Source organism: Gadus morhua, chromosome 12 (genome assembly GCF_902167405.1).
Source record: "Gadus morhua chromosome 12, gadMor3.0, whole genome shotgun sequence".
Classification (NCBI taxonomy): Eukaryota; Metazoa; Chordata; class Actinopteri; order Gadiformes; family Gadidae; genus Gadus; species Gadus morhua.
This window is the reverse complement of record NC_044059.1, coordinates 17,196,966-17,210,715: the sequence shown is the minus strand read 5'-3', so window position 1 is coordinate 17,210,715 and position 13,750 is coordinate 17,196,966. Positions and strand designations below refer to the sequence as shown.

General features: G+C 43.6%; 2 protein-coding genes across 4 annotated transcripts in view; both read right to left on the bottom strand.

Moving 5' to 3' along the window:
• dab1a (DAB adaptor protein 1a) overlaps window positions 1-13,750 on the bottom strand; it is a 166,034-nt gene that overhangs the window by 149,500 nt on the left and 2,784 nt on the right. The window lies entirely within an intron of this gene.
• On the bottom strand, window positions 8,584-10,867 carry LOC115555562 (general transcription factor II-I repeat domain-containing protein 2-like). Its single transcript, XM_030372500.1, has 2 exons — window positions 9,487-10,867; window positions 8,584-9,193 (listed from the first exon to the last, which is right to left on the bottom strand). The coding sequence occupies exons 1-2, from the start codon at window positions 10,073-10,075 to the stop codon at window positions 8,679-8,681; spliced, it is 1,104 nt and encodes a 367-aa protein (XP_030228360.1). The 5' UTR covers window positions 10,076-10,867; the 3' UTR covers window positions 8,584-8,678.

Below are 13,750 nucleotides of genomic sequence, written 5' to 3'. Positions count from 1 at the left end.
GCTACGCCAAAATCTAGCAATAATATAAAGGTCCAGTATGCTTAAGTTCGAATTGATGTTTTTGTGACTCTCAAGCCCATTCAGTTTGTTTAGTGAAAAGTATTTTTCTTTTTGTTGATTTTCGTTTTATTTTTATTGCCTTATAGGCCTTAAATTGGGAAAATAAAAGATCCCATCTTTTTCCAAACTTCTTGTCGGCTCCTGAGTGATTTTCCACCTAGTTCAAGACGCTCCAACACATCTACCCATGACAGGGTGTCACATTATTGCATGTTTATTTCACGGATATAGAATTTTGGTTCAAAGTTACTGAATCGAATCGTGGTTTACAGAATCGAATCGAATCGAATCGTTCCAAAAAATATAATTGTCTTTGAATCGAATCGCCAACTACTGAATCGTTAATCGAATCGAATCGTCTGAAGCCAAAGATTCACACCCCTAGTGTGCAGCCTTGTGTGTGTGTGCGCATGTGTGTGCCTTTCCGTGTATGTTTGTGCGTGCTTGCGTGTGTGTTCTTACCTAAGCATCTGCCGATGGCGGAGCCGTTAAAGGGGACATATTATGAAAACAGCCCTTTTCCTGGGATTTGGGGTGTGGTTCTGGGTAGATGGTGCTCCCACACGCAGACAAACTTTGAAATAAGTCTGTGCATGATTTTTTGAGTGAGATACGCATTTCTCGAAGCAGCCCGCCTCCAGCTACCAAACGAGCGAGTCAGTTTCGGCGCCTCCTACTACGTAGGAAGGGGGCACATTTGAATATTACCTCCCACTTCCCCACTCCCCTCCAATCAGAGCATCGCTAAGATTTTGTGGACCAGTGGACGAGCAGCTCCGGCGGGGGGAACTCTGCGCTAGCCCTGCAGCTAAGCTCCTGGAGTACAATCCCTTTCTCTGGCGCCGAGCTCACCCCCCGCCGGAGCTGTCGCCGAAGGGAAGTCGGGAGGAGGAGACATGGAGTAGAAAGGTATTGTACTCCCGGAGCTGTGCTGCCGGACTGCCGCCGAGCTACCCCAGCCGGAGCTGCTCGTCCACCGGAGCTGCTAGTCCGCTGGAGGTGCCACCTAGCTTCGGCACCAGTTCAGCGGAGTACACCGCCGGAGCTGCCGGACTGCGGCCGGACGGCTTCGACGGCGGCCAGCAGCTCCGGCGCGGGGAGCTCAGAGGCAGTCCGGCAGCTCAGCTCCCGGAGTAGAATCCTTTTCTTCTCCATGTCGCGGTTCATGGACTTCAGAGAGTCAATGCCAAAGTTCCTTCCCCCCAATTCTTCTCAACCATCTCAACCATTCTCAAAGATATCCCCCAATATCCCCCAAAAAAGTCTTTACTTGTGGAAGTACCAGAGATATCAGACACATCCATAGGCGTTGATTACGCCGGGGACGCCGGGGACGCGTCCCCACCAGTTTTCGTAAAGACTAATTTTGTCCCCACCAGAAAAAAAAAAGAAAAAAAAAATATATATATATTGTTTTTTAAAAATGAATGTTTAAAGCGCTAGACAGATGCGAACCAATCCACAAAAAATCGATCTGCATACGGCACACAGCCGTCAACAATTTGCAACAATTATAACATTTGGATGAGTAGTTCTAGAATGGGGGAGGGGTGGGTGCAACGGTGGGCGGCTCCTTCTCTGTGTAATCTGAACCTGACTGCTTGCTGCGCACTTCCATGGACAATCTGCTGCGGTTGCAGCCTCATGCATTTGAGGAAAGGAGGTCCAGAGGAGGTAACGTAACGTATCTATATTTATTCATGATGATGACAATCTGTACAAACTCCTTTGTCGTAGTTTGACCGAGGGCAGCGAACGATTTATCTTGATAGTTTCTAAGTTCTATCATTGACGTTGAAGCTATAGCCAACATTAGCTTCACTAAGTTCTGATTGACTTAGTTCCTCTCCCTGATCAAATGTAAACAAATACAGAAGATTGATAACTTAATTGATTTAGCTCTGTCTTATTTATTTATTTTAAAATGCAGTGTTTTCTCCTTTTAGGAACTTGTTTCTGCCAACTCACCTCTTCATTGCCATCTACCAGTTCCTGCCTTTCATTAAGCTCTGATGTTCCTTATAAATATATAAAAATGTGTTAACTCAATTGATTATGCCCTCTATTTTATGAGATGTATGTGGTGTGCAAACAAAAGTCTTGTAACCTTTATTGTAATGATTTGACCACTATGACGGTATGTTGGTTGTGGTATATGTTATCAATATTGTAATTGGTTTTTGACAAAATATTGGTTTGGAGTGTGCGGTTGCCTGGTACCATGGTTGTTACTTGGTACAAATAATATGGATGATTTACGACCATCTAGTGGGGAGTCTGAAAACTGCTAACGAAACGTCATTGAAGTGAAAATAAAATAAATCATTCGTACTGTTGTAAATTCAAAATTCTAAATAGGAAAGCTAAACGTTGAAGCACATAGGGCAAAACACTCCAGTAGCACTAGGCATGCTAGCCAACAGTGTGTCGCGCTGGTAGAGGCTAGCTAGCTAAAAAAAATCTCAAGAATTACAATATATTTCTAGAATAAATATTAATTTAGCTGAGCTCATAAGACACTAGCACACTTACTGTGCATGTCAGCTTCAATTGCTTGGCTTTAAAAAAATCTCTGATGTCCTGTCCACTCCTTTTTGACATTTTTCTGTATAATTAGCAAAATTATAGGATCAGAGAATGTCGGGCTCTGGTTGTATCGCTATCTCGTCTTTTTTCAGTTGTGACTAGATGTCCCCTCTGCGGCACCGTAGTTGTGGATTATTTTCGTATGAGGCGCCAGCCTGACTTGGAAAATGAATGAGATATTAATACCAATACTCTATGGCTGGTATGCAATGATGAGGCATCAGACAGTCAATTAATTTTAGCCTGAATACATAGGTAAAAAGCACCAGACCGCTAGTACCATGGATGGACAGTGTCAGAGCGAAAACCTGTTGAACTAAATGGATGTGGTTAGGCAGCAGGCACGCAGGCTACACCGCGGGATACATCTGCAGACCACTGGCACGTTAATAAAGTAAGATGCGATATTTAATGCTCAAGATTTGCTGAGCATTCAGAATGCCATGTAGATTCAGCTATAATTATTTTTAGCTTTTTCGATCTTGACATTTGTAGTGCTGTGTGTATACGTTTGCCCCTTCTGAACTTAAACACGTAGGTAATAAGCCCCTCTTTGTTTATTTTGGTATAGCTCATGTCATGTCACGTCAACATTGAGTGCATCATGGAGCAGAACATTGTGGGTCATCATGTCCAATGCTTTTTGAAAACGCTTTCTTCATAAAACGTGTCAGACATAATTTTTTTGTAAAAATCGTATTAATTAGTAAGCTAGACAGGTATCCCGTCTTCAGAACCTTTCATGACCTGCGCTAAAGAAAAATTAAGGTGCATCCCCAGCACTTCTAAAAATGCATTCCAGATTGCGTCTCTGTCCCCACCACATTTCAAACCAAACTGACGCCAATGGACACATCTTTATTCTTTATTATTCATAATATCATCCGAGGCGCACATAGCTTTTACATAAAAGCTATGCTTTTACCCGTACATAATATTATTATTATGTTATATTATATTAGAGCTCCAGGAGTCAGCAAACGGCAACAGTCCCTTCTCCTCCATGCTGTGGTTCAGTCTGACAGCTCATTGGTCAATGGGCAGCAGCTCATTTGCATCAATGCCACAGACACCAGAAAAAGCGCATTCTGAAAGGACTGAAACAGAGGGGAATTCTTCGTTTGCAACTGACGTCACAGCTAATTAAAATTCGTAACCAAACCGGAAGTCTGACTTCTTGGTAGGAAAGCAATCACAACATTGTGCCCCGCTACACTCGTTTCAGTCACATTAGAGTGGATTTCATTCAATCTAGGGATGCAAACAATTAATCGATGATCGATTAATGGTCGATAAGAGATTATTCGATTGAAATAAATTACTTGCAATTAATCGCGTTTTTAACCCGTAATTCCCCACCCATCCACGTGAGGGCGCGCTTGACGCCAGACGTACTTGACGCACACACGGGAACACAAGCGGGAACACAAGCAAAGCAGGACAAGACAAACGAAAAGCGGGACACTGACACGATGAAGAGGGCAAAACGGAGTGCAGTATGGAGACACTTTAAGTTGGTTAATGATGACAAAGACGCCAAATGCACAATATGTGGAAGTATTTTAAAGTAAACAACTAAACGACTTCGTTGAATTACCACCTAAATGTGTCACATTCAGAAGGAAATTCAGCTTCTCAGAAGAATTGCCGCTTATCAATTAATCGATCATCGATCGATAAGATGAAACAACAACTATCGATTAATGAATTACTCGATAATTTGCATCCCTAATTCAATCGCAAAGCACATATCTAACCTCAATTCTTACGCTATTACATGATTTTGTTTGGCTAATAATGCCTACCAGTTGTGTTGTGCACGGTTGTGTGAATAATTTCATACGGGAGAATGGGAATTGCATTTTTTTTAGGATTCCAAAAGTGACTCAAGTCACAACTCAAGGTGAGCGGACGCGTGAGTTGACCGAGGAGCGACGCCGCACTTGGATTTCAAACATCTACTGGGGCGACATGGCACAAATAAATCTCGCCAACACTCGTATTTGTGGTAATCACTTCAGCAACTGTAGGTCGGGAATACCAATGTACAGCAAGTTCTGGGAATACTCCCACCTTAAAAAATGCCTCAGCACTCTGAATTGTCGATGCCCAAAACTGAGCGTCAGGCAGGATCCTTTCAATATTCCCTTTGTGGTCCAGACCACAAAGTCGCAGTAATCCAGGCCACATATTAATATCTGGGCTTGGACTTGGAAATAGTAGGCATGATTTCCGGAAGTCTGATGATAGTTCCATTTTTCAATAGGCAGAAATCTTTGACTCCTGCGCGGCTTCAGGGTCAACGTCTCGAAAGTCGTTGGGCACTTGATTTCACTATGCCATCTGGGGAGGCTCCAAGAAAGGGCTTTTGAGGGTAAACGAACAAACCACATTCAGAGACCGAGAAATCTTCATGCGTTTTATTCATTTCTTCGGCATAACAAGCCCTTGCTTGTGCTTCATTGGCCCCAAGATGTTGCTGCATTGGAAAATGTATTTGCTTCCGGGTAGCAAATCGAATTAATAAGAGAAGAAGACGGTTTGTGAAGTTTGGTTCGACAAGCCGCCTTCAGCTTGGATGCAGTGATCCGTCCAGCCCGCTGCTTAAGCCAATTTTGATCGCTTGTGTTTTCCTACCAAGATGGCCGCCGTCGTGACGTAAGCACTTTTTACGTCATTTTGATCACGTGGTTGCAAACGAAGAATAGCGGTAGACGATATATTTTTTCCTAAAAGCTATTTTCAGCAAACAGCTTCAAAAAAATGTTTTCTGGAACTCAAATACTATGTTTACTTGTTAGGAAAACACCATAATATGTCTCTTTTAAACGTCTTACTTGTGCGTGTGTGAGTGTGTGTGTGTGTGTGTGTGTGTGTGTGTGTGTGTGTGTGTGTGTGTGTGTGTGTGTGTGTGTGTGTGTGTGTGTGTGTGCCCGCGTGCGGGCGTGTGTGCGCGGCGTGTATGTGTCACTGCCTTTGCGTTGACGTGAAGTGTGTGTCTGCGTGTTTGTGTGTGTGTTTAGTGTGTGCGCGTTTCCGTGTATGTTTGTGCGCATGTGCTTGCTTGTGGTGCATGCGTTCGCGCTTGGCACATGGGCACTTGAGTTACTTTGAGTAACTGGTGCGACAGGCCTGCTATTATAGCAGTATTTTATTAAATTGGGCGTTAAATATTTTGCGCTAAATATATATATACATATCCGGAAGATACAAAACTAATCTGATGGTGGAAATCCTTTGGGCATGTAAGAGCCTGTTTTCATATATAACATAACTGTTATAAAATGCAAAACAACTAGAGGATTCATTCAGATTCATCGTCACCTTCAGGAAGAACATATTAAAAATAATATAGGTTTTGATTATTCACCCCACTATGTCACAGGTTGCTATAGTTTTTTCGGTCCCAGTGGACAAAAAAATTGTAGACGAGAGACAGTGATTATAGGTGGTGTCCACTTAGCCTGTGGGAGAAATGATCGTATGGGGCACTCAGGCCTCCGCTGTGCCATTGACACTGAGGTACTTCAGTTAATGACCTTCCTCCAACACACACACACACACACACACACACACACACACACACACACGCACACGCACACGCAAACACAAACCCCAATCCTTTTCTAAATGTATTTTTTTAACATCTGCTCCTCTAAAACCACTATCACTGAACAGCTTTACAAAGTCCAGGTTAATACAGATTTGAAACTTGTGCATGCTTGGATTAAGGATAAAGCTTTTTATAGAAATCCTGCATACTGCAGCCGCTTTCACTATAGCTCTCTTGGAAATGAGTCTCTTTCTAAAGTGTTTTTTCCTTCAATGTGTGTTTCCTCTAGTGTGTGTGTGTGTGTGTGTGTGCGTGTATGAGCAATAGACAATGTATATCAGCAGAATGTGGTTTCCCAGACCACTCTTATTGGCCCAGCCAGCCGGATCTGAACCCATCCAGGAAATGTGAGGTAGTTGGGTTCATTTCTGTTCCCAGTGAAAGTTATTTGCTTTAAAGTCTAGAGACAACCCTTCCTATCCTAGCCCAACCCAACCCACCACACCACTCACACACCCTATTTCGCAAACACCTCAGCTGATGTCCCCAGGACCACCCTTCATGCCTCTTGTCTCCCACCTACAAGCCTTTCAGACCAACTAATTTCCAAAATGTCAGGCGGGAGACTGCATGCATTGCTCTGCAGCGGAAAAGCCCATTTAGCGTTTCTCGGGCCGGCCTATCAGGTGGTACCTCCCGGACAGCTGGGGAATATCTAATTGTGGTTAATCTTTGGAAACACACAGGGTCACAGAGGGGTGCGCAGAGACCAAGAGAGAAATAGAGAGAAATAGAGAGAGAGAGAGAGAGAGAGAGAGAGAGAGAGAGAGAGAGAGAGAGAGAGAGAGAGAGAGAGAGAGAGAGAGGAATGAGCTAGCACATAAAAAAGGCAAGCTAATTCATTAGCGGGAAGCCATAACATAAATGAGCACCGACAGAGAGAGCAAGGGGAGAGAGAGGAGAGGGGGGGGGAGTGATAGAGAAAGAGAGAGAGAGAGAGTAGAGAGAGAGAGAGAGAGAAAGAGAGTGTGAGAGAAGAAAGATTGAAAGAGGGAGGAAGAGAGAAAGTGCAGGAGTGACTGGGGGGGTGAGTTGAGACCCTCTCTGGGGAGCGTCTAATCCTCTTCCTAACTTTCTCTCCTCCCTTCCAGCCTATTTTATGCTCAAGTGAAAGGAGCCCCGTTGCAAAGGGATTCCTAACCAACCCCCATCCCCCGCAACCCACCCCACCCCAACAACCCCCGGCCATCCCCCACCCCAACCACCCCCTCCCTCCCTCCCCATCAACTGAAGCGCCAACAAGCACTCACCAGAATAAACATAGCGTGCTTGACTCTGCGCTGCCGTCCTCCAAGGGAGCATGCATTCACTATCCATTGTGTTGGACGAATAAGACCAACACTGAAGCCCGGCTTCCACCTAGGCTCTGCTAGCCCTACAGTAGGTGTCCAAATAAAGTGTCTCGGTGCTTAAAACACAGATTCAAATTTGATTTAGGATTCTTTGTTTAATGCTGATTTTTCATCTCTTCCTCCACATAGCAGCAGATGTTACAAAGAGCACGTAATGTACCGCCGAGGCCCTGCGCAATGCCCAAATCTTCCCTCTGTTTATGTCTACGTAAATCTGTGTGTGTGTGTGTGTCTGTGTACCTATGTGTGTGTGTGTGTTTGTGTGTTTGTGCGTAATTGGTGATCAATGAAAATTACTATGTGAGGCTCTGAATTAATTTAAGTGTTAATGTTCTGTTACTCAAGGGTGATGGTTGTAAGTGTGTGTGTGTGCGTGTGTGTGTGTGTGTGTGTGTGTGTGTGTGTGTGTGTGTGTGCCTACACTGCCTGTGCGTTAGGGCTGGGACGACGCGTCGACGTAATCGATGACGTCGACGCATAAATTACGTTGACGCGAAAAATGTGCGTTGATTCGAAAAACCCAAAACAAAGATGGGCGGCGCCGGAGCGTAGTAGCAACGCGAGTAGCTCCTCAGACTTTCATAAGTGCAAGACGCCACGCACTCGTTCCTCTAAAGCTGGGGTGCCCAAATTCTTCCCTCTGGAGGGCCAAAATTTAATCGGGGGGAGGCTCGTGGGCCAAAATTTTAATTTTTCAGTATATTAGGCTAAATATGGGTATAAATAGCATGCGTGTGCAAAATCAACACTATCACAAGGTCATTTTGAAAAATGAATGACAATGTTTATTGTGCTTCACATTAATGTTCAAAAAATAATAAATAAATCATAAAATCTATCTTCTTTAAATTAGAAAAATAATTGAAGCACTATGAAATATTTGAAGACAGACATGGAACATTACTGGGCCTTGGGCCTGTATCTTCAAATACAAAGTTTTTTTTAGTGCAATAAAATTAACACAGAACAATAACACAGGACAGTAACAAAGTAACACAGGACAGAGCAGAACATACTCCGACACATTGGAGGTCCAGGCCTATACATTATGATTTGAAGTAGGCCTATCAGTGGGAGACATGAAGCCTGTCCTTGGTTTTTACAAGTCTCTTAATATCAGGCTCCAGCTGACTAACTGACAGAGTGAGAATGTCATGAAGGTGAGAGTCAGATAAAGCATTTCTCAGTTTGGACTTATTAAGATTCATCAGGCTGAATGCCTGCTCACAGACATAGGTACTTCCAAAGAGGGAGAACATCACCTGTGCATGTTTGCGGATCTTGCCATATCTGTGTGCAGGAACAGATTTGTAAAAGTCCTGTAAAGAAAGCTCTCTAAACCGGCAACGGAGATCTGAATCAGACTGAAGCTCCAAAAGTTCCATTTGAAGCTCCTCACTGACTGCATCCACATTTACAGCAAAGGGTTGGGCAAACAGCTCAAATGCTGCTTCGTTTCCACGAAAATCCTCAAAGCGATGGTCAAACTCCACCACAAGATCGCTGAGAATGTTGCAGTATTTTGGTGTGTCTTCCTCCATCAACCCAACTTCTCTGAGGCTGGGAAAATGTGCCAAATTTCCTAAATGTACAGACACAAAGACAAAAGCAGCAATGTAAGATGCAAGGTTGTTCATTTGATTTTCAATTAAATACCAAACATCAATCAAATGAGAAAAAAACTTGTTTTTTTGTGTTTATGGCTGCAGTACAAAAAACAAATGTGTTATTGGATTTAATGCCTATATTTAAATAGAAAATGTATTCTCCACATACAATGTATGTAACAAATATAATAACATGCTGGTTATAGTAATCAATAACCAGCCTACTACATTGTTTTGTGTTCAATAACATATTCAAGTTAGATCTCACCTGTTAAGAGATGTCTGCTAAGCAACTGGAGCTTTTGCTTGAAGGCTCTGACATGGTCGTACAGCTGAGTGATTATCTGGTCTCTCCCTTGAAGCTGAAGATTGAGGATATTCAGCAGCTCTGTGATGTCCACAAGAAAGGCCAGATCTGCAATCCAGTGCTTGTCCGAGGGCACTTGGATGTTGTTCTCCTTTGTGGCTTGAAACACCCTGATTTCCTCACGCAGCTCAAAGAAACGTCGCAAAACTTTCCCGCGGCTCAGCCACCGCACCTCCTGGTGGTACAATACATCCCCATACTGGGCATCCATCTCATCAACAACAGCTTTGAACTGACGGTGTGAGAGCGCCTTTGAGCGAATATTATTGACAATGCCAACGACATCCTGCATCACGTTCTTTAGGCCGATATTCTTAGCGCACAGTTGCTCCTGATGCAAAATGCAATGATATTTAAAAATCGAGCCACCACACTCACGGACTTTGTCCGACACAAGTGCAGTTAGGGCTGCTCTCTTACCGACCATGGCCGGGGCTCCATCAGTCGTGATGCCAGATAGGTTTTCCCACTTCAAACCATTCTTGTCCATAACTTGCTCCACTGCCTTAAAAATATCGATACCTCTTGTCGTCCCTTTCAGTGTTTCAAGGCCCGCTAGTTCTTGGCACACTTCAAAGTCCTCATTGACTCAGCAACTGTGCTGAGTCCGATATGTCGGTGCTTTCATCGCATGCGATGGAGAAGGCAGAAAACCGACCTGCTCTTTGGGCTATCTGGCCCCGAACGTCTTCGGCCATGTCCTCAACGCGGCGGGTCACCGTGTTCCGTGACAGGCTTATTTGAGAAAAAGCCCGCTTCTGAGTTGGACACACAGCTTCAGCAGCAACTGTCAGACACTCTTTTACAAAATCACCCGCAGCAAAAGCGTGTCCACTTCTGACAATGATGTTGCTAATGCGATAACTTGCAAGGGTGGCATTTTCTTGTGCGGTGGATGGCTGAAGTAAAGTTTGCTGCTGTGTTTCTAGCTTCATTAGCAAGTTTGCCGCCTTTACGGCAAACTTGCCGTAATTTTTTGAATTTTTTGAATTTGCGTTTTTCTGTGTGCCACTGCCGCTCCATCCTTGCGTCTCACTTACTCGCTGTCACGTGACTTCGGATTGGAGCGCAAGAGGATAGGAGCTCAACAGCGCCACCCTACCATCAATGTATCACAATGTTATTCTATGGTCAGGAATGGAAGTGCACCAATCAATAATATTCAATGAGTGCAAGCGCTGATGGTGGAAAACAATAATATATACAGTGGGTAAGGCGCGGGCCAAATAAAATCAGTCGCGGGCCAAGTTTGGCCCGCGGGCCCCAAATGGGGCTGCCCTGCTCTAAAGTATGGGAATTCTTTAATGTAAAAGGAAACGATTCCATGATATGTCGTCTTTGCAAAATCGAGATGACTTTCCATTCTAGCACCACGGCAATTCACCAGCACCTGAAGAGGCGCCACCCGGTAGCAGCTGCAGATGACCAAGCACCGTAGAATACTAAGAATGCATTACTTTGCACTTTTATTTTGGAATTTAAAGGCAATAAACATCTTTTGAAATGTTAAGGAATTCATATTTTTTTCATTCAGATATGTAAATCAACATGTATAAATTGCTATTAGTCAATTAATGGGGAGATAATCGATAATCGAATCGAATCGGACTGAAAAAATTAATCGTCAGATTAATCAATGCATCGAAAAAATAATCGCTAGATTAATCGTTTAAAAAATAATCGTTTATCCCAGCCCTAGTGTGCGTGTGTGCATGCGTGTGTGTGGACTAGGGATGGGCAAAATGATTCTTTTCCGGGAACTAGTTCTTTCAGTTCAGTTCACTATAACGATTCGTTTATTTGATTTGTTCGTTTTGATTCGTTCGTTACGTCAGATTACATCTTAAAAAAAACAAAAAAAAAAAAAAACTTTTTTTTATAATTTTTTGTTTTTTTAATTGGTCGTGGGTCCGGATAGGAGTCCGCCGTTTGGAGATGCCTGCTATATAGTATATCTAACTTCCCCCCAATATTTATACCAATTGCTTACTCTCTATATTTCATTCATGGTTTTACATTTATAATTTTATTTTACTTTACATTTAATTCTTCATTGTTCAGGCATTACAGAACTTGCATGGTCATAAATAAAAAATACGAACTGCAGTTTAATTTCTTTGTTTGTTCTTAAATTGACGTAGAATGGAGCAAAGACTCCTGGGATTGGGAAATGCGTTTATCCAATAAACAGATGGAGGTCAAGTCTATTTTCGAAAAAATGTAGGGGGATATATGAGTCGAATGGTATGACCCAAGATACGTCAGACAGAGAAAGCGCGCATATTCGATGGTACCGCCTTGTCATTGGTTTACCTAGGTGCCATTCCAACACCATTGCTACCTCTCATTGGCTGAATCTTTGAGAAAGTTGTAGACTCAATCAATGGAAGTCGCGGGGAGACGGAGCTTTGTTCGTTTGTATATTTTATTTACGTGACCATATGTTTGGTTTATGTTAAAAAAAAAAGAATCAAAGAACCAGTTCTTCTTGTTTTGGGGAACCAGTTCTTGTCGTTCACGTTCGGGATTCGTTCGTTGTAATGAATCAGTCGCGACCGACGCATCCCTAGTGTGGACCCACACATGTGTGATTTTTGTCTTACTTGCAAATGTCCCTTTCTGAAGTGCTTTTGTTTCTAGTGAAACATCATTAGGAGTGTGAGCACCTGAGAAAGTACAAGAAGAAGAAAAACCTGCTTCAGAGTGAGAGACAGAGTCCCCCCACACACACACACACACAGGAGGGAGAGCGAGAGATGGAGGCGAAGTTGAATTTGATTCAGGGAGGGGAATTGGAAGGGAAAGGCAGCAGGTATGGCGGTTTAGAAGGGCAACCGGGTGGTGGTGGAGAGCGTTGAGCTAATCAACATCCCATCTGGAACATGAGGATCCCTGAAGCTAAGCTACAGGCAGAGAGAGAGAGAGAGAGAGAGAGAACAATGCTTCTGTTTATTACAACCACCATTTAATTTTCCACATTGGCTGTGTAGACATTCTTTAGACACAGGCTTGATGCTCCAGAAGGAGTGGCATTACGTTGGTATAAAGCCATCAGGAATGGCTGGATGAATATGAAAAAAGCTTTTCATTCAGGCCAATCACAAAACACTGTGGATATTTGCAGGTAAATTGTACGTGCGCGCGCGCGTGCGTGCCTGCCTGCCTGCCTGCCTGCCTGCCTGCATGCATGCCCTCCTGCCTGCCTGCCTGCCTGCCTGCCTGCCTACCAGCCTGCCTGCCTGCCTGCCTGCCTACCAGCCTGCCTGCCTGCCAGTCTGCGTGCGTGCGTGCGTGCGTGCGTGCGTGCGTGTGTGCGTGTGCTGGTGTGCGGGTGTCTGAAGCTGTGTGCACTCTCTGGGGCATATTGCTGTTTTGGCACTATACGTTAATCCCAGCAGTGCAGATTGTATGAGTGTTCTATGAAGATTACAGATTACGGACTGTTGCTGCAGATTAGCTGGCAGCTCTTTCTGCACCTCCGGACGGAAACACAGCTATCTCTCATAGCCACTTGACGGGTGGCTATGAGATGAGGTGGTCTGACAGACCACCTAATTTTCACCATGCAGTTGAGCCCTGTTAACTGAAGATCTCTTAAACAAGGTTTTCTCATCATATGATTTTGGTTATGCAAAGGTTTTCCTGAACTAATCTATTACAAACCTATGTTAGATCAAGATGAAAATGTATCTTTCATGCAAAAAGACCCATACATAGAAAAACGTTGTATGTATGTTTAGTCCAGTTGGGAGGATTGGAATGGAAAACTCAGGCAAACCAGCAAGGGATCTTCAATTGGATTTCTGACACAACTGAATGTGACTATTTTTAGGACACTGAAAGAAGACTTTGCATCATAAATCAAACAGTTCCAAAGACATTTGAGCTGCCGATCAAATAAGGCAATGCAGTGGAGGAGAGCTACGGCGCAAGACTGGCGGAAAGTAACATAGCGCCGGTTTGTTAGCTTACCAAAGCTTTCTCCTGTGTCAACAAGCTATGGTTCTGGTTTTGATTCTGCTTCAAGATGAATATATAAATACATCCCACTTTGAGGCAGCGTTCGATACTACTTGTGCATGTTGATTTATCATTTAGCTGATCCTTCCTTTTAGACTAAACTGTTCATTTTAGACTAAACTGTTCATTTTATCACACAGAAAAG